Source organism: Lupinus angustifolius, chromosome LG16 (genome assembly GCF_001865875.1).
Source record: "Lupinus angustifolius cultivar Tanjil chromosome LG16, LupAngTanjil_v1.0, whole genome shotgun sequence".
Lineage (NCBI taxonomy): Eukaryota > Viridiplantae > Streptophyta > Magnoliopsida > Fabales > Fabaceae > Lupinus > Lupinus angustifolius.
Window position 1 is genome coordinate 2,736,859 of NC_032024.1, and position 21,543 is coordinate 2,758,401.

Sequence of the window (21,543 nt, forward strand, 5' to 3'; positions counted from 1 at the left end):
TTATACAAGTGGAATCTTAAATCATTTGGTAAGTAAGGTATGCAGTATCCTACTTTACACACCTAAATATACAAGTGGAATCTTAAATCACTTTGCTAAGAAAGGTATACAGTATCATTCTGTACACACCTAAATCTACAAGACTTGAAGAAAGCCTAAACATTCACCTCCTATAAGAAAATCACTAGAATCTCTCCAACTTTCTATTTGTCTATAGATGTACACAGAAAGAACACAAGAAGCCAAAGCAATCTTCAATGAAGGATTTGAAGAAATTGGCAAGTGACATATTAGACCACCACACTACAGATTCCAATATAATCCTACCATTTCGATATACAAACAACAACAGAAACTCTAAGCTTCTCATCAGTTTCTCATTTAGCTTACTCTTCTTCATCCATGGAGGGAAACAAGTTAGCAGAAATGGAATTCAGGTTCCTATGATTAAGCCTTGACTTAGATTTCCTCAATGGTGCATTTGGAGCTTCAATTTCCTCAAACTCATTTGAGTTATCCACATCTATGGGAATGTGAAAAGCAGCAAAAGTTTTCTTCCTTGGTGTACTAAACTCAAAATGCAAACCTTTTGCAATCTCAGCCTGTAACAACAAAACAAAACAAACCAACACAAACACTTACCAAATTAGAAACATAGATTGAAATACAAAATATAAATCACAATAAACAACAGTTTCTAAAACTCACTGCTTCTCTTATAGTCTTAGAGACTTGAAAAAGCTGCTCCAAATCTTCATGGTCCACACCACACAAAACCTTTATCTGCAATTAGACCAAGGTTCAGAAACTTCAAGATACCCATTGCACAATAAAAAGTAAGCAAATGAAAATCAAACATAATAAAAGTTTTAAGCTTTAAGTTACTATACTCACCAATATATCAAAAGGAAGGGCTTCAAGACAAGACCTTTCAGAAATGGAAGTGAATCTACCACTGCAAACTCTCTTCAATGGAGTATTCGTTGGACTTGAAGGTTCTACATTTTTAGAAACCAAAACCCTCTTCCTTCCTAATGCACGAGCATAACAGTTATCAAACCCTGATGCCATTTTTTCTATGAACCCAAAAGACCAAAAACTTTACAAATTTCAGAGTCCAAACTTAATAACTTAACACTTCGAACACTTTTGTTCTTTAATCTGCAAAATAAAGCAATTATCATGGTCAGAAAACAACAACATGAATCAACATTTTCAAATTGTTTTAAAAATTGAAACTTTGAAATGGAGAACATCAAATAACAGGAAAAAATGCATAACATTCGAGATTGAGGATTAATGAGACAGAGAAACAAACCTAGATTTGCGAAGGTTTCAGTTTTGTTCTTTATTGGTTACAGAGGTCAAAACCGTGAAATGAAAATGGTAACAAAATCCAATTTGCTTGAAAGTTAAGATTTATGTGAAGAATTAATGTGGTTTTTATATGAAGATGGCAGATACAAAGTTTTTAACTTTAAATATTAAATTAATTGTTATTCTCATTAAGAGATTAACGCGTTTAGAAACTACTCGAAATTTCGACGAAAATATTTGGTGTTACTTTTCTCTCTCATGGGAATGGCGGTTAAAAATAGAAAGTGGGAGAAGCTAAAACTAGCCGTTGGGGAGGGACACGTGGCGACACGGGAGAGGGAGATGACTCAAGTGCTTTGTCGGTTGCTTCTTGAACACACACGTAGTGGTGTACTATGGTGGACCGTCACTTTATACTATCACAACTCGTAAGAAAAGTGAATAATAACCATTATTATCATGTAAAAATATCATTTAATAAAAAATTAATGTGTATTTATCAAAAGGAAGCACTAAGAAAATCAAAAGGATTTAAGTAGTTCTAATTGAAGCATCATACAAATGAAATTAAATCAAACTAAATTATTTAGTTCAATTCAATTTGATAATTTGATTCTATTAACCGTTAATTTGACTAGTTCAGTTTATTTTTCCATAAGATTTGGATTAACATGAAAATTGAAGGGCAAAATCAATTAAATATTAAATGATATTTTATATATATATATATATATGATGAATTCAAAATCAATTAAACATTAAGTGATATTTTATATACGATGAATTCTCTAAGAAAAGAATATGTGACAAAGTTTAACATATTAGCTAGAAAATGTGAACCAATAAACCAAATCAAATTGAATCGTGCTTCTTTGTTCAATTCGATTCTTAAAGCACACAAAAACTAACCCAATTTGGACTATTACTATATTAATTTATTGATTCACATACTTTATACTTATCTTATATCTTCTCTAAAATGTAGTTCCTTTATTCACTGTGGGTAAAGTCTGGAATGTTGTTGAAGACGGTGTAAAGTTAGTAAGTGGGAAAAGGGAGGTGGGGCCCAGAATGAAGATTTCCAACTTGGCTTGCGGCTGTTGATCTTTTACTTACCGTGTTGCATTCATCACAATTAGATCTGCTGACATGTGACACTACTCTGCAATTATCTCTTTCTTTATTCAACACCTGTGTCACTTATTTTAACTCCAGATAACATGCTTCAAACTTTTATATTACTAATTCATAGGAATCTTTAGACTATTTTATTAGAAAAACTTATAGGTGTGGCTTGTGGGAGGAGAATCCTAGGTGATATAAAATAATGTTATAAGAATAGGGAAGTTAAAATTAAACCATATGTAACAAATAAGCTAAATAAAATAAGTACTTTAGAGTATCAGATTTTTTTGTAGATTTTGCTACTTATATGTAATACACCTTACTTATTTTTTACTGTGATTTCTTTTATCTACATATTAGTTATATTTGAAGGTTCTCAATAATACTTCAAGGTTTGTGCTACTTATGTGAAACAATCATATTCTAAATGTTAAATTCAATGAGCTTGCTCAAGAACCTCAACACCAAGATATGCTTATCTGAGATTGTTTCACTAATCCCGAGCCAACGCTTCAATAATTAGGCCCATGCTCTATGAATGGGGATAAGTTGTCATCAAGTTTATTACAAACAAATTATAATGAAACAAAAATAAATAAAATTTAATATTCAGATATATCATAATTGTTTTAGGATAGACTTTAGGATATGTTTGAGGATAATAGATCGTTGTCCATGGTATATAGCCGAGTGGTGTAGTGGTTGATTGTTGTTCACATTATTGGATTAACTAGTAAGCACATGATATTTGATCATTTCAATGCTAAAATGATATTTCTGGTAGAAATATAATTCATTTTTTATATTTACTTAATACATCGTAGCGTGGAGTATGATTTTGCTCACTTGTTTTCAGATATATTTTCTTTAGTAATCAATGATTAGCATAGTCACGAATCCAGAAAATCCGCAAAGGAGGGACTAAAGTATATAGTACTATATAATAGAAAATAAATGTTTTATGATAATAGTATATATACTTTAATGCTCAATCATACTATCATGTTACCACTTATGGATATGCCATTCAGATTTTAACTAAAAGAATGAGTTTCAAAATCATTCAGGTTTAATTTTCTCTATGACCATAAATGCGTTCTATAAAATACACATAATGTGGACATGTAATTCAATTCTTTCCAAGTGTTGGTCATGTAAATGTTTATGCATTTGGCCAACTTGGCTATCATGTAAATTCCACAATCACATAATTATAATTTATCTAAATATAAAGGAAGCATCACAATAATTTTGGTATGTACAGAGAATGATCCAAGTGGAACTTTATTTCAATTTTCAACACACCACCTCACTCACTTTTTTGTATTTACAAAGAAAAATGGCAAGACCACATTGATAAATAAATTGTCTTCAACTTTCTCTAAATAAAGAATCTTCAATGTTCTTTCATCACCCTGCAGTAATTTTATACCAATGTTAAGCTCTAGAGTTAGACAACAAGAACTAAAATCCACTTTAAAAAAAGAAAAGTTTATAGAACCTTTGAGGAGTTTGAACTTTTCTGTTTTTTCTGTTATCATCTGACTTTGTTAATGCAGCCTCCTTTTCTCTAGCAGCAGCTTCTCTTTTCATTTTCTTCCACTCTACTTCCATAGCCTTTGTCAATGCATCAACTTTCTTAGTCAGCACCTGAAATATTTTGTGTATATGCCTTTAGTTTTGTGTAAAAAGGAAGGACCTCTACTCGTAAAATTTGTGAAAAATGTAGATTGATCGGTAGGCGGGGTCGAATTATAGTAATTTGTTCCGATCTAAGACATAAACAAAGACAAGGATAACATTTCGGCAAAGGAGGACTAGATTTTAGTAGTACCTTTATTTCTTCATCTTTAGCCTGCAAACTATTGTCTTTAATTTCACAAGACTTCTTCAACTGAATGACAATTTTTTGAAGCTTATCATATAGAAAACCTGAGACCATATCATTACTACTATTCTTGAATTTGGAGTCCTCATTCACATCAATGTTGGTTTTAATGTCTGCTATTTCTCTTTCATCATTGCACATACTTAAATTCATGCCTGCACTCACCTCCATCTCATTTTCCTTTTCTCCAGTATCAACAACTTTTTTTCTTGATGACCATATACCTTTCTTAGAGCTTCCAAGAGTAAATGCTTTTGGTTGTGGTGTGGATTTGTTTCTCAGTCCACCATTGCTTGTTAAGAAGCCAAAGATGTTAGACTTTTCTGCTTTAAGACTTTGGTTGTTAGGAAGACATTGCTTTAAGACTTCTTCCAGTGTTTTTAGCCTCAGGTTCAGTTTATCCTGAAAAGAGCACAAAATCAAATCAGTTATCTCTTCACAAAAAAATGTGGCCTAATGCATGAGACTCTCGCTCACTGGAGAAGGTAGATATATGCAGCCTTATATCTTATTTGTAATAAAAATGATTTAGGTGCTTATATCTTATTTGTAACAAAAAAATGTGGCCTAATGCATGATTTAGGTGCTTATATCTTATTAGTATATTTACCTTCAATTGTGACTCTGCCTTTGCTGTTCTCTCTGATATGGCTAGTTTTTCTTTCAGTCTTTGCATCTCTGCCTGCAAAGGCAATGACATACTTAATCACAAAATTTTCTAGCTCAAAGATTGAATCACAAAATTGCACTCTTCAACACTTTTCACTATGGTTGACTTGGGACAGTTTAGCCTCTCTTGAGTGAAGTTTTTGAATTCAATTTTGCCTAATATATATTCATAGGTATTGGATTAATCATAATAAGTTATATAGAGTGACCTAGTGCATGAGACACGAGGCTCCAACTTAATGGATTTTGGGAGGGTAAATGTACATAGCCTTTCCCTCGCAAACAAATATGTTGTTTCCAAGATTTAAACTCGTGACCTTATAGTCACTAAGAAACGATGTAACGATCTTACCATTTCGACAAACTCAACCTCGTTAGAATGTATGACCATAAAAACTATACCTGTATAATCCTTCTCTCCTCCAACCATTGCCTAACAGGCATGACCTTATCATTTTCATCCTTCCATTCATTAGCCACAACATTTGCAATTCTGCTGGCTGAAACTTTCACCCTTGCTAGCTCCCTATCCAATGTTCTCTTCTCCTCCTGAAAATTTATACTAAACCATGTTACTATATTGATCAAACAGAAGGCAGAAGAATGTACTTATAACCGAAATAAGTTCAAAATGCCAGTCACTATAAGAGTTGCCTACTTGCAATTCAGAAATCTGTCGCTTATAATCGCGAATTGCATTAGCAGTGGCTCCACTAGATAATATGACCTCCTCAAGTTCATGGATGGTTTGGCTTAGTTTTTCGACTTCCAAAATCTTTTGGCGGTTGGTTTTCTCTAAGATCTTGTTCTCCTCCTGTTCATGGAAGTTGAGAATAGGCTTAACCACTTAAAAGTTCACGAGTTCGCGATAGACATCGAATGTGAAAAAAGGAAACAAAACATAGGAAACCATGCCTGGCAGATCTCAATCTGTCTCTTCAAGTCAAAGTTCTCATTCTGAACTTCCTCAACTATTAAAGCTCTTTCTAGTGCACTTCTTAATATCCTCTCAGCCTCAAGTAATGCCGACTCTTTCGACTTTGTAAGTCGTTCCAAAGCTTTCTTATCTTCTTGTAGAGCAGTAATCTGAAGAGAAAAAGTGATGTCATTGTGCATAATTAACATCCATTGTGATATTATTATTATAGCCTTGTAAAACAATCTTTGCAGGAAATTGCATTGTTTCATTTATTTGTACCTCATTCTTATGCATCTTAATCTCAGCCTCAAGAGGAGAAATGAAACTCTCAATGGGAACAAAATCATCATCCTTTTGTTCCGCGTATACCCGTCTAAGAGTTGCTTCTGCAGCAAATTGTGCAGCCAATGCATCTTTCTTTTCTTCACTCACTTTCTTGATTTCTAGATTCTGCATATGAACATATAACCAATAATTGTTTGAGAAGGTAACATTTTTGTACATGGTTTTAATTTCCAATACATAATAGTAGTAACTCAGTGTACCTTTTGTTTTAGATTATCCTCAGAAAGTGTAAGTCTATCATTCAGTTTAATGATTTCTTCTCTCAGCTGGAATTGAAGAAAGATAATTACAGCTCTTATTAGTACTCATAAATTTATATATCTTGTTACTTGTTATTACAAACAAATGAGAGTGCAACAAAATCTGTAAAATGTAAATGCATAACTGCATAAAAGAAAATAGAATGGAGCATAGAGACCCCTGCAATGGCTTAATGAAAGAAGGATGTATATACTAATACCGTCGTAACTGCATTATCTACCATTCATATTTAATCATTGTAATGCAAATGGGTGGTGTATACTATATATAGATAAATCTTTATACCGAATATAAATAATACTCTCAAGTCTCAATTGAATATAAATAGATCAAATTTGAAATCTTAAACGAAATACCTCTTCAATGGCCTTATCTTTAAGAGCTCCAGTTGCCCTTAAGGCCTTGATTTCTCCCTGGCAAGTTGTTACTTCCTTAACCTTTTCTGCAATGATATTAAAATTTACTTATAATTATGAAAAACTAATTTAAATATATAATAAAGAATGGAAATTCTCATTACACAGCTCATGTGTAACTTTTCTATATTACATGTTAAGGATACTTGAGAAAATATGTTTATATGGGGAAATTATTTATTTGACACTATAGTTTGCTAATCATAATTTAACAATGGAAACATTACTCTTATTCATCTGTACTCAAATTATGGCTTAAGACCCAAAATCATGTTAAAAGATCAAACCCAACTCAACTATAATCATGACCAACATATTAATTCTACCTAAAACTAAGTTAGTACACCTCAAACTCTAGCTTGGGGTGTAACTATGCAAATTAAACCACAATCAAAACAAGCTATATAAGCTTATAAAATAATTGCTCCTAGACACAATTGAGTCAATATTAGTGATGTTTCACATGCATGAAAAAGATCAATAACATAAATTCGAACCTGTGAGTTGGTTTTGCAAACGATTAATCTCCAATACAACAGGGTCTGGTTGTACAAGTGGAACCTCTTCACATGTCAACATTTTCTTCTTTCTTTGCCTGCTACCAAATTCTCACTCATATAGCCTAAGTTGAACAACAAAGAGGATATATATAGTGCTTATAAATGCACATAAATATAATCATAATCATAAAGCTTAGTCCAAAACATACCAATAACAAATGATGGCTATCAAAAGGCAATATTTATTATAATAATAGAGAAAAAAAATGTATGTACTAAAAGTATGAAAGTTTTTTATACTATTATTGCATTCTATTATTCATATTTAATCAGACTCTTCAAAAAATGATATAGGATTGTGTATAATGTTACACTCATAATAATAATATCTAATAAAATTACATATAATAGTACTCGTTTTAAATATAGGGTGAAGAATATAATTAAATTAAAATTTAAATATATTAGTCTAAAATAAGAAAATACACTTTTATAAGGAATTGACCGTAAAGAAAGGGGTGAACTTCCCTTGGAGTGAAGCAAAGTTGAGAAATGAAATGCATAACAAGGTATACTATTTTAACTGATTAGCTCAATATCCTAAATTATAGCTTAATCATAGTAACCGTTACTTTCTATTTGTTTTCCCTTAATGTCATTTTTCCCCTCTATGGTCTATACTTAAAATACAAACTTTCACTGCGGTTTATTTCAAAATTTGAAACCAAAATGATAAGCTCAACAAAACTGTTATTTCCATTCTTAGCAGTTATGATAATGACTTAATTAGTCAGTTAATTCGAAAATTATTATAGGATGAAAATGAAAATACGAAAAACGTTTACTCAACCAAACTGGCATATTTATTTATTGGAAAATATTTATTTCTACAACTTTTGAGATTAAAAAAATTGAGTTATATATAACATAGTTGTTATTTATTTTATGAGTCTATAAACAATCAGTGTTAATAAAACTATTGAAAAGTTAGGGTATTGCATATTAAATTCTTATTTTATTCTCGTTACAAACTCACTTATTCATATAACAATGATGTGTTGTTCTCGAATATCGTATTAAGTCAAATATCAAAGTTTCGATTCCTAAAACTTAAAAAGATTCTTTACTAAAGATAAATATACTTTTTTTTATAAGGGATAAGGGATGCCCTTATCTATACAAAAAATAATAATAATGATCCATATCAACTCTAACTCTCGAAACTTGTCACATTCAATCTGTATCAATGGAAGAATATATTCTTTGATTTTGGCAAACTCGCTAATTCATTTCAATTTAACTCTCATAACTCCTAACTTATGCGTTCTATCTATATCAATGGAAGGATAACAATTTGGACTATATTGTATTGCTTAAGCGCTAAAACCGTTCTTCACATCATTTGTCTTCTACTTTATGAAATCACTCTGAAAAATACTTATATATCAAAGGAAATGAAGTACTCATGAGTCATCACTCAAATATGAAAGCGAAGAACTAAAGTGGCTTCCAAGAACAAATAAATTTGCTTTAAAGTATAATAATCAAATTAAAGAAAAACACGGTTTTTGCACACCAATGAGGTCATAGTCAAATATCAATGTTTTTTATTTTATTTTTTATTTGGTAGGTGTGTTTTACCTGTTTTGTTTGGATATATGGCAACAAATTGAAGGCTTTACCAACAACTATAACTCATTTTATAATTGAGTTGAGCCAAGTACAAACCCTAATAGATACTAAAAGTTTAAAGGGTTTTTATATGTGTATGACTCGTATTTGCGATATGTTATCATGAATAGATCAAGACACATATATTTGTATGACTCGTATTTGCGATATGTTGTTATAATTGGATCAAGATATATATGTATATGTTTTGTAAATCCTAGTTGAGATATCTTTAATGATATAATGTATATTGTTCAAACACTCTTAAGAATATATATATAATTGATCGAATTTCGTGAACAAATTGTATTTTATCTATTTAGTATTTGTATTCTTTTATTAGATTGTTTGTCACAAGCAATATAATTGAAGTTAATGATGTATTGATTGAGATAATCTATTGTTAACAATTGTTTGATGGTGATGTTATGAAAGTGTGATCAAGCTAAGGCTTCTAGAGGTTATCTTGGTTGCATATATTTTATGTTGATTTTAGCTGGTAGGTTTGAAATATAATCAGTCTCTCACAAAAAGAATTTGATTAAAAAATGTATATTGTTTAAGGTGTTTCTCAAGGGGGAGGTTTCGAATGGGGAAGTTGATAGAAGTGTATAACATATTAAAAAAAATTAGAAAATTCAAATAAATATTTATATTTAAGCCTATCTACTTAGACTCCTTCAGATACAACTAAAAACTTAGTTCTCATTTGTTTTTAATTAAAGTTTGATATATATATATATTTTTTATATATCTATATCTATACTATATATAAAGCCAAAACTTGAAATAACTTCCCTCATGGTGTAATTTTCATTTCATATTTTGCCCTTTACATTATTTAATTTTTACAAAAAAACTATATAATCCTAAACAACTACCACCAATACATTAATTAAATAATATAAAGTACATCAAACACAATAAATACATTCTAATTCAAAAAATAAAATATATAAAAATTGAATATGTAGTATCACACAATATTCGCCGGCAGGTACAAAGTACCTGTACATACTAGTATATATAAATGAATAAGTGATAGTTTGGTAATGTAGACAATTCTTACACCATACTTAACTGAGTATTAAATATTTTAATTATCTATAAATTTCAACATAAGTAATTTAGACAAAATATTTAGTTTAAGTAATATATGTAAATTTCTAAGCGATCTTATAGTATGATGATTGGTAAACATCATTGTGATGATTGTATTTTGTAAGCACTGAAAATGAGGAAATAAAAAAGGTATAATACAATGTTTGATACTATACTCCTCATTTTTTCTTCCACCATCCTTTTCCCTCCTCAAGTTTGACCTTAGGGATGTTATTTTGTCAAATTGTATTTAATTTTTTTTATTTGAATATTAATATTTAAAACATATTCTATATTCTATAATTGTTTAATTTTTTCAAATAGTTCAATAATTATATGAATAATAGTACTCTGAATCTCATTTTATGTACTTTGCATCCTTGATTTTGCTGGTTGATATTACTAAAAAGAAAGAAAATCCATTTTCATTTGGGCTGATTAATGATCTTACATGTCTTCATTCATTGAGGGAAGCCATTCTAATTTTATGAACTATCCACAATTGTCCATAGAACTGTCCATTTCTATGTGAAACATAAGACAATTATATTAAATCCAAGTTTCCTGAATGGACCCAAAGAGTTTTCTTAGAACCAAAGCAACTTTTTAGTGGGCTAAGATTTTCCTAATTAACAAAATCTTAGTCCCATGGCTCATGGACACACAAGAGTCACAGATTTTAAGTAATGCAAAATTCGACTTTATATTTATTATTATCTTATCCTCAATAAGATTGAAGATTACCTCTTACCACAAAGTGAGTCACATTTTTCATCTCCATTATGAGATTGAAGGCTACCCCTTACCTCAAAGTGAGAGATGCATCATAGATTTTATTTTGTTGAAGTGACATTTAAATTATTAAAATATGATGTTAAGTACATAACTTCACCATTTGCATTTTCTTAAAATCTATGATTATGCTGTTAAAACCGAATCAGCTGCAATAAGATGGTAGTCTACTGATGTAAAATTTTATTGGATTCACATATATTATACTAAGATTTCCGAGAACAACATTAATTAATGATAATAATCATACGTTTCAAAAGAGATTAATTATTTTCCATATAGCAATGGTAAGCTACTGATTATAAAAAATACAACTCAGCGTTTTACTCGTTCTAATTAATGATTCAAGGGCCAAAAGCTCACGTGGGGGTGAGAAACCTTAAGTCCAAAGGAAGAGCAAAAATTATCTCAAAATGACTCTCAATTAGTCAACTGTTCATTGATTAATTTATGAGTTCTGTTTTATACCCATCATAATTAAGAAGAATATGCATTTCCTGTAGTGTAGACTAAATCTTCATACAAATTTCAATTAAATAAGCAGCCACTTACAAAAAGGATGCACCCTAAAGGTACCAATCAGCAACATAATTGTTAAGAGAAAGACTCGAGTAGATATATAATTATATAGAAATAATCAACAAAATCTTAAAAACATATTAAAAATGTAATTTTAATTAAAATTTAGTTTTAAATGATAGTACCAAAAAATATAAATGCATTTATTTTTAAATATATCGTGTAGAATATATCTCTTAGGATGGTGGTAGATATATTTTCTCGATATGCACACCCTATATTTTTGGGAAGTATACCACTTACATCTCTATAAGTCTACAATTTATTTTTTTGTAAATGACATCAATCATATGCTTAGTGAAAAACAAATAATCATTGTCGTGTTGAATTATTCTATAATTTTATGGATACGTAACTTAAGGAACATTATGATTATTTCTCCGAAACAAATATTCAATTGTTTCTTTGATGTTTCTTTTGAATATAATTGATTTATTCTCTATTTTTGATATATCAAAACTGATTGAATTTGCAAAGTTTATCTACATGAATTTTGTTCAATTGATTTGGTGATGTTTGTTAATCAACTTGAGACTTACATCATCGATATGCATAACAATGTCGAATTTGTTTATTTGAAAGTGGAAGACACATTGTTATCCATTAGTTTATTTTCTCGAGTAATTACCCATTTTGATACCTCATATTTTTTGACTTTACCAAATTAGTCTATATAAATTTAAATTACAAATTTTGTCTCCAACAATTTTAATGTGAAACCACCTTAGTTATTCCGTCCATATTCCTCAATTAGCGTTAACAGTTTGGTCTACATGGACAATTAACTATTCATTTGACCAAACATCTTCCGCCATGTAGGCGTGTTTGACATCAGTAAACGACATCGTTTTAAAATTGTTTTTGGATTTTTTTAATAGAAATCATTTTACAAAACGACGTTATTTTGAGAATAAAATGTTTTAAATAGGAAATGAAACATTTTAAAAAAAATAATTCCAAAATGATGTTGTTTTGGATTTTTTATTCGAGCTTAAATCTGGAGGAAATGATCGAGTTTTCAATCTCTCATAATTAATAAGAATATCTAAGTGATTGAAGATAAAAAGCTATGATGATATAACACTTATAACACCTTTAATCTAAACATACATTATAACTTTAATGTGGTTAAAGTTATTTAATATTTTAGAAAATAGGTTGTTGTCCTATATTTTGTACCACTCACATTACAAAACATATATTCATGTTTAAAGATTGACACTTGGGACAATGGGCCAATATGAACAATATCAAGTTTAACATTGATGTTGTAAGAAAAGGGTATAGCAACAAATAGGCACATAATAAGAATCTTGATGATGAGGTTTCATCACTTGAGCAAATTCTGCAAATTATCCAACAAGAAGAACTCTATCTTCTTTTATTTCTCTTGATAATGAAGTTCTAAATTCATGAGTTTCATCCCACACTATTTCAACTGCCAAATGTCAATTTAGGCTTTCAAAAGTCAAATTGACCTTTCACCCCAAATTCATGAGTCTCATCTCATCGCCTTGAAGTGAATTTCAAATGGCCCAATAAGCAAACCAGCCCAACATTAATATCCAAATTGGATTTCATATGTGATTATTGTATGAGTTTTATAAACTATTATTATATCATTCATTTTTTATAATCATTAACTCTTTATATTGTCAGTGGCATAAATGTAACACTTTTATTTTAATTTTTTAACTTTTATTTCATATTCTCAATTTTTTTCCATTTCAGTTTCTTTATACTTTTGAGTTGTTTCATTATTATTTTTTTGCTAAAGATATTTTCTTGTATATTTATATCATTCATGTTTTATTTATATTACTTATGATCAATTAATAATTAAATATAAATAATATAATAATAACATAAAATATAATGAATATATATTTTTCTCACTTTCATATATCACATATCTCTTTGTAGTCATGTAAAGTAAAACAAAAATAAAAATATGTGAGAGGAGGAATAAGTTGGAAAAAATTGAAACTATACTGAAAAAATAATTTTTGAGAGACAAGTGTGTATTTACCTTAGTATTTTTCCCCTTCCAATTCTCGGTATGATTGAAAGAGAACAAGAATGGTTGGGACTTAATTTGAGGAACAAGAAGAACCATAGAACAAGGTTTGAACACTTTGTGCTTCTACAATTGGTACGATTCTTCAGCTACTTTCTTCTAACCTTTCACTGCACACACTCTCATTCATTTTCACAAAACTGTTCTTTTTTTTCCTATGTTAGTTTCCTCAAGACCAAATTTTTCAACCCTTTATTTCTTTCCGCTCAAAACCTGTTTCACATAGCAATTTCAAATATATGCTAAGAATTTTATGAATATTAGAAGCAAAAAAAACTTTTTTACTTTCATTAAGCTCATTTTTCGTTTTCAATTTTTACTAATTTTACTTTCATGTAAATGTTTTTGGGGTTTTTTTTAATGCTACCTGTTTCTAGGTCATTTAAAGTTTGAAACTTTGAGTGATTACAACACTATATTCAAGTGGGACAATGAGTTCAATACCTTCAAAAAACTTATGGATTCGGAGGCAACAATGCCCTTGTGGAGATTGGAAGTGTTATATTACATATGAGGGTGATGGTGATGGTGATGAGGGTTCATCAGCACCAGAGTTAATTAAGACCGAAAAACCATCATCTGGAACTATGATTACTCCTTATGTTGGAATGGTGTTTAAGAATGATGATGATGCTTTCGAGTATTATGGCAGTTTCGCTAGGAAGAATGGATTTTCGGTTAGGAAAGAGAGATCTAGAATTAGCCCTCAGCTAGGCGTTTACAAACGTGACTTCGTTTGTTACCGTTCCGGATTCGCCCCGATGAAGAAGAAGTCTAATGGAGAGAACCATAGAGATAGGAAATCGGTGAGGTGTGGATGTGATGCAAAGATGTATCTGTGTAAGGAGGTAGTAGAAGGGGTTCCCCAATGGTTTGTTGTGCAATTTAGTAATGTACATAATCACGAGCTTTTGGAGGATGATCAAGTGCGTCTACTTCCTGCTTATCGAAAGATTCACGAGGCTGATCAAGAGCGTATACTCTTGCTTTCTAAAGCTGGGTTTCCAATACATCGGATAGTGAAAATGCTTGAACTGGAAAAGGGGATTCAGGGTGGGCAACTGCCTTTCTTGGAAAGGGATGTGAGGAACTTTGTTCAAAACCGTAAGAAGGTTGTTCAAGAGAATGGGGCATTGCTTAGTGAGAAAAGAGAAAATGATGTATTGGAACTTCTTGAGGCGTGCAAAGCTATGAAAGAAGCAGATGGTGACTTTGTTTATGATTTTACAGTGGATGAGAATGATAAGGTTGAAAATGTAGCTTGGTCATATGGTGAATCTGTAAATGCAAATGCTATGTTTGGCAATGTAGTTTATTTTGACACTACATATAGATCAATCACTTATGGATTGCTTTTTGGAGCATGGTTTGGTATTGATAGCTATGGTAGAACCATTTTTTTCGGTTGTTGTTTATTGCAGGACGAAACACCCCAATCTTTCTCATGGGCATTGCAGGTTTACTACTAGAATCCTCTATGTAAGATTTTACTCATGCCTTCATAAATATCCTCTTATGATAATTATCCATCAATACAGACATTTGTCCGACTCGTGAGTGGAAGATGTCCACAAACAATTCTAACTGATCTAGATCCCAGGCTTGGAGATGCCATCAAAAGCAAATTTCCAGGCACAAAACATGTCATTCCTCTATGGAACATTATGTACAAGGTACCCACTTGGTTTTCTCTTCTTCTTGGGTCTCGCTATGAAGAATTTAAATTCGAGTTCGATGTCTTATTCCACATTGAGAATACAGAGGAATTTGAACTTCGGTGGAGCCAAATGATTTCTGTGTTTGGACTTGGTTCAGATAAACATATTGATTTACTGTATTCTGTTCGAGCATCCTGGGCACAATCCTACGTAAGAGGTTACTTTCTGGCTCGAATGGCGACAATACCTTACTCAAAATCTATAGATGCATTTCTGAAAGGGATCTTCACTGAACATTCATGCTTGCGTGGCTTTTTTGATCAGGTATGTTGGTTGGAAGTACATTATCACATGCTTGCGCTTAGCTCGTTGTTCACTTGTCCTTTAATGATTTCCTTCTCTCTGGTGGATATTGTTGCAGGTTGGCATTTCTGCAAATTTTCAACATCAAGCATGTCTGGAGATTCAATATATACATCTGAAAACTTGCTTGCCGATTGAAGAGCAAGCACGGAGCATTCTCACGCCATTTGCTTTTAATGCCTTGCAGCAGGAACTATCACTCGCAATGCAATATGCTACAACTGAAATGGCCAATGGATCATATATTGTGCGGCACTTCAAAAGGATGGATGAAGAACGGCTCGTAATATGGTTGCCTGAAGACGAGCAGATACACTGCTCGTGCAAGGAATTCGAATCTTCTGGAATATTATGCAGACATGCTCTTCGCATATTTGTTGTAAAGAATTACTTTCAGCTGCCTGACAAGTACTATTTGACTAGATGGAGACAAGAATGTTCTTCACTTATCGACGCTGATCATAATAATCAAAGTATTGGTGGTGAATGGTTCCAAGAATATCAGTCCATGGCTGAAACTTTGTTTTCAGAATCATCGGTTACAAGGGAGCGATCTGACTATCTTCGTAGAGAACTGACAAAGGAACTTACTAGGATTCTTAATGAGGTTAGAAATCTGCCGGAGACCGATGGAGACTGCATGAACATGACAGTTTTGCCAACCAGTTAATAAAAAAATGTTGGGTTGTATAGTGTGATGAGATACAAATATGCCATCTCTGGACTCATCAATATCATAAATACAATGGAAAGAAGTGGCAATGTAAATAATGCTTGCACTGGAAGTGATTATTTTGAAAAGTGCTATTTTTAAATGTACATTTACATATGATTTTTTGCTCAAGTTCCACCAACTTCTGTTTGCTCTTGATTTGGCCACCAAGAAAGTTGATAAATGGCAAATTGCCAAAAGATTTTATTTTTTAATGTTACTTTCATGCGGGTAAAAATTCCAAATTGAAAGAGCTTATTATGGGAATGTTTTCACCTTGAATAATATTATTGTTACCATATGTTAAAAAATACTTGTGGTCCTAAACCAAAAGTTAGTAATCAAAGCGTATCATCAAAATCAAAAGTTGGACATAATTTAACTATATGAATCACTAACTCAGACATGAACATTGGAAAGTAACACTGATATGGACTTTCAAATAAGGATATTGTCTAAAATAGAAGACTCCAACGGAATATTACAACAATAACCAAACTACTTGAGATGGATGACATGAATCGCACTACATTATAATATTTGTTTGTGTTTAAGGTTATACATAACTAATTCTATACCTATATAAAATGTGAAAATTATGTTAGGAAGTCGACAATTAAAATAAAACTGTCTAATTCTATGATACAACAACATAATACTAAATACATATATTATAAAAATAGAATTAAATATAAACAACACAAAACTTAAATTGAGTAGATATTTATATATTTTTGTATAACAATAGTCTAAAAATGATAATAATAGGCATCGCTTTACATTATAAACATGTTGTTTCTTTACAAATAAGATCCCAAATTAACATATGGAATATATGTGTTACACCTTTCTGCTACTTAATATTTAATTCAGGTTTATCAAGTTAACAATTTAAAAATAAAGTGACCCAAATTTTTATCTTATGTTATATCTTACATTTTAGCTTTTTTATTCAAACTTTTCACACTTTTAAAGTTTGCATAAAAATAATTAAAAAAATAATCTTGATTTTTGACACCTGTCTATCCCGAAAACTAGTCTCTTTCACTTATTCACTTATTGAAATTATTATGTTTTCCATGTCACACTAGTAATGGTGTCTTTCCTCTTTCTTTCATTGAATTGAAAAATAATATAATGTTAGCTAAACTCTCCTGATTGCTCCAATAATTGCATCTTTCCCCCTTTTAGTTGAATATTTGGATTCACTTGATCATAGGGCGGCTAGTGCCTAGTTATGTACTTGAGATTTTGTGATCAAATAACACTTTTCTAAAACAAATTTGTTGTTTTGTTAAGATCATTGTTGTACCAATCTATATTATCAGCAATTATTTAGTTCCCTTATATTTGTCCTAACTTGTATTATATATTTGTTTGTGTTATGCATTTGTAACACATTGGAGTGATCCTCATCAAGCTAGGGTCCTCTACCACTCTAGATTTCTCCTTTGATTAGAAGACTGTTCCTTCATCTAGGGACATAGTCCTTGTCCATGATATTTGGTTAGAAGATATATTTGAAGAAAACAACAAAAGGGTGATAATGAACACCTACTTTCTTAGCCACATATGAGTGTAGGAGTTGGTATATGTACTGTTTAACATAAGATGACAAAAAAAAAACATAACGTTTTATGATGTGTTGAAATATATTTTGAACTATATTTTAATATTTGGGTTGATATTGTATTAGGTTAGTTAGAGTTAGTTTTAATGGTTTTAGTTAGTTAAGCTTTGTTTACATGTATATATAGTTTGCTTTATTGTAAACTATTACTCATTCAATTCAATATGACGAAGAGAAATATTATCCAATTCAATAAAACTATGATTCCATTATTTCTTATTCTTCAAGCTTTAAGCTTTTCTTATCTTTCTCACTCATGAATGTCTCATCTTTTTCACTCATGAATGTCTCATATTTCTCACTCATGAATGTCTCATATTTCTCACTCATGAATGTCTCATCTTTCTTGTTCATCAAAAAGATTTGGCAATGTCTCCTACCATTTTAACATGGTATCATAACATAATTATTATTTTGGTAGCTTCCTCTCATGGCTCTATCTTCCAAGATTCGACAAAGAATCATTCATTCTCAATGAGACACACATGTGAAACAACAACTTTCTTGTAAGAGGTTCATGAATCTGCTAGAGGAAGACTTTGGTATTCTACTATTGATCATTTCATCCTGAACTTTCTTGGCCTAAAAAGGCTCTGTTCCAAGGCCATCATATCAAGCTTCATACTCTATTTCAAATTGAGACTCTAATGTCATGGACGAAGGCAACCAATTATTGAAGATTATCTATAGATTGTAAATGGCCAGAAATGTTGGGTTTCTTTGAAGTACATTGTTTTCATTCTTGATTATGTTTCTAATGAAGCATTACATTTCAAGATTCTAACTCTTTCTTTTGCAAGACTTTCTAAAGCATTCATTTTGTTGTTGCTACACTTTTTCTACTACTCAAGACAACAATGACTATTCTTTTAAGCCTTCCAAATCAAACTCCAATTGTTATAGTTGGTTCCATTTATTTTCTTGCTCTTCTTGTACATGGAAGCTTTAAAGTTTTGGGCTATGATTTTACTAAAGATGAATTCTTCATCATTTAAACCCCCAATTATTTCTTTTATTTACTACTCTATTTTCTTTACCTTTTTCTCTCTCATTAAACACACAACATTATGGTGTATAATTTTTCCTCATTGAAGCGTCATGTAGGATCAAGATTAAGATTCATTTTTCTCTTTCATCCATTATGGTTGATTTGATTGGTTAAACTTCTATCAAAATAGATGGTTAAGCTTTGGAAGAAGTTGTTTCTGCCTATAGTAGTTAAGCGTCAATATTGCTTCATATTCAGATTTCAAGATTGAGAGATAAGAATTTACTCAATCCATTCAATATTCATGCATTATTTCCTACTTCTTGATTAATCAAGAAGATTTCTTTAATGTTTCTACCATTTTAACATGATGTATGGTTAATTAATAGGATGAAGGTGAACTGTCCCCATTTCTGTCTAAGTGTCCTACTCAATTAAAAAATTTAATTTAATTAAATATATATTATAATAACATAAATTAATATTTCACATTATTCTGTGAAGTGTGATTAACTAAGTACATGAGAATAACATTATCTTGAAACAAATGATCATTGTCCTATCCACCTTTTTAAATTTTTATAACAATATATGTCACTCATTATGGTGTGAATGATTTATTACTTCTTTCATTGTCAATTGTCATTTTCACGATAATATGAGAGTTAAAGTCTAACATTTTTCTCTAATTTCATGAGTCAAAAAATACAATTCGTCATGGGTGAAAGATAACTTATCTCCAAAACTTTGACGTTTGCATCTAATTGGTAGACTATACGGTTATAATTCTGGTCGTGATACTTCTACCATGCTCTAAACCTTAACATATAGGAGTGTATAGCTGTTGTGGACCAGATATAAAATCATGACATTCCCACTCTCTTTTCCATGCTTATCATAGTTGATTGATCATAAAACCACATTACCAATAAAAATAATATCCACCTTCTATTCTAATGGTACTAAGCTTGATAGTTTGGAGCACGAGTTTAACATTGGCCATGTTTCCTTTTCTTAAATATTCTAATCTTGTATTGATATTGTTTTAACACGTGAATCAACATGCATGATGCATGTCACTTTTTTTCTTAAGGTAGTCTTTAACATTCCCAAATTGCCATGTTGATTGACTTGTATTATGTGAATTTAGAATATGATAAGAGCAGAGACAAATAGGGAAATAAGAGTAGAAGAGAACATAAAGTCACTACCAGTTTATAAACATAAGATGCATATGAATGCATGATACAGTTACACTAACTGCATGAGAGTCTCAAAAGGAAAGTGAAAATTAAATAAAAAGGACTAAAGAGAACCATAAGCTTAGTCATTCAATAATAGACTCAAGCACTTGATTTATTCCTTATCATCTTTTATATCAGATTATTCAGATGTACTAAACTGCAATAAGTTGTCTTTGAGCTTCAATCCTAATCTCCTCTTTCATTTTCCTAATGAATTCTTCAAACTTTCTGTTCAGTTCATCTGTATTTATTAACTCTTCGTTGATTTTCATTGTTGTATCTTCTACTTCATCATATTCCACTTCACTTTCTGTTTCTTCAATGTAAGATTCATTATCTTTTCCTTCAGTTAGGGTATACAAGGTTTCATCTTCTTGTTCTTCAGCAGCGTCTAAGACTTCTTCATTAAGTACTTGTTTTTCAACCATAAGAGGAACAGTCTCTTGGAACTCAGAACTTCTGAAAGGGACAAAAACTGGTGCATTATTTATCTCAGATAGATTAAGAGATTCTTCATTAAACTCTAAGTCAAAAGCTGATGTGGGTGGTGAAGGATTCATGAGTGAAGTCTTGGCTATAAAAGCAAGAATACCATTACATATGAGAAACATGTATTTCCTTTCAAGGGTGTGAGTGAACATAGAGAAAAGGCACGTGGAGAAGTAGGCATTATTGAAGGATTGAGGGTGTAATGAAAAGCCAGAAGTGTACCAAAAAAAGAAAGAAAAGACAGAAACTGAGAAAACAAACTGTGAAGTTCTTTTCAACAACTGGTACTTGTTGAATTTCTTCAGAATCTGATCTTCATTTTCATCCATCCTTTTGTTCTTCTTATGTAAAAGATAAAGGTGCTATTTAGTGTTTATGATAGGGAATGCCCTTGGAACAAAATGAATGAGTTGTTTCTATATTGTTTGTGGCTTAGTGTACTTTTAGTGTTGTGTGAACACTGAACTCAAAGTTCTCTCCTATTTATAGTAAGCCTAAATAAACAATTGTTTGTTGGATAATCAAGTAGGTATCTCTTAGGGATATAGCGCCAAGCGGAAAATCAATTACGAACAAAAAAGAAGTGAGTAAAAGAAAGAGAATAACATATAAGATTTAATGTAGAAAAACCTTTCCGTGTGAGAGGTAAAAAACTAACGGATGATCACAAACAAAGTTCCACTATGAAAAAAGGAGAGTACAACATATCATCTTATAATGATGAGATGATGAGGATAAAGAATAATATTTTCTATCACAAATACTCTATTAAATGAAACAAAAATTTTCACCAAAATAC

At 30.9% G+C, this 21,543-nt stretch overlaps 4 protein-coding genes across 6 annotated transcripts; 1 reads left to right on the forward strand and 3 right to left on the reverse strand.

Annotated features, from left to right (window-relative positions):
- LOC109329005 (F-box protein At1g61340-like) lies at window positions 244-1,431 on the reverse strand. Its single transcript, XM_019562665.1, has 4 exons — window positions 1,319-1,431; window positions 895-1,161; window positions 709-783; window positions 244-602 (listed from the first exon to the last, which is right to left on the reverse strand). Exons 2-4 carry the CDS (start codon window positions 1,069-1,071, stop codon window positions 387-389), a joined length of 468 nt encoding a protein of 155 aa, XP_019418210.1. The 5' UTR covers window positions 1,072-1,161; window positions 1,319-1,431; the 3' UTR covers window positions 244-386.
- On the reverse strand, window positions 3,702-7,581 carry LOC109328895 (microtubule-associated protein 70-5). 2 transcript variants are annotated; one of them, XM_019562537.1, is made up of 12 exons: window positions 7,438-7,581; window positions 6,881-6,966; window positions 6,464-6,529; window positions 6,198-6,368; window positions 5,915-6,085; window positions 5,658-5,813; window positions 5,402-5,548; window positions 4,941-5,012; window positions 4,486-4,732; window positions 4,277-4,443; window positions 3,944-4,092; window positions 3,702-3,857 (listed from the first exon to the last, which is right to left on the reverse strand). In XM_019562537.1, exons 1-12 carry the CDS (start codon window positions 7,517-7,519, stop codon window positions 3,839-3,841), a joined length of 1,533 nt encoding a protein of 510 aa, XP_019418082.1. In that variant the 5' UTR covers window positions 7,520-7,581; the 3' UTR covers window positions 3,702-3,838. The 2 variants fall into 2 exon arrangements, with proteins under 2 accessions (XP_019418082.1, XP_019418081.1); XM_019562536.1 differs by having other exon boundaries at window positions 4,277-4,732.
- Window positions 13,604-16,525, forward strand: LOC109330189 (putative protein FAR1-RELATED SEQUENCE 10). Of its 2 annotated transcripts, XM_019564260.1 has the most exons (5): window positions 13,604-13,735; window positions 14,038-15,117; window positions 15,199-15,642; window positions 15,740-16,382; window positions 16,420-16,515. In XM_019564260.1, the coding sequence occupies exons 2-4, from the start codon at window positions 14,092-14,094 to the stop codon at window positions 16,349-16,351; spliced, it is 2,082 nt and encodes a 693-aa protein (XP_019419805.1). In that variant the 5' UTR covers window positions 13,604-13,735; window positions 14,038-14,091; the 3' UTR covers window positions 16,352-16,382; window positions 16,420-16,515. The 2 variants fall into 2 exon arrangements, with proteins under 2 accessions (XP_019419805.1, XP_019419804.1); XM_019564259.1 differs by having other exon boundaries at window positions 15,740-16,525.
- LOC109329541 lies at window positions 20,226-21,215 on the reverse strand. The gene has a single exon (XM_019563234.1). It carries the CDS (start codon window positions 21,071-21,073, stop codon window positions 20,408-20,410), a length of 666 nt encoding a protein of 221 aa, XP_019418779.1. The 5' UTR covers window positions 21,074-21,215; the 3' UTR covers window positions 20,226-20,407.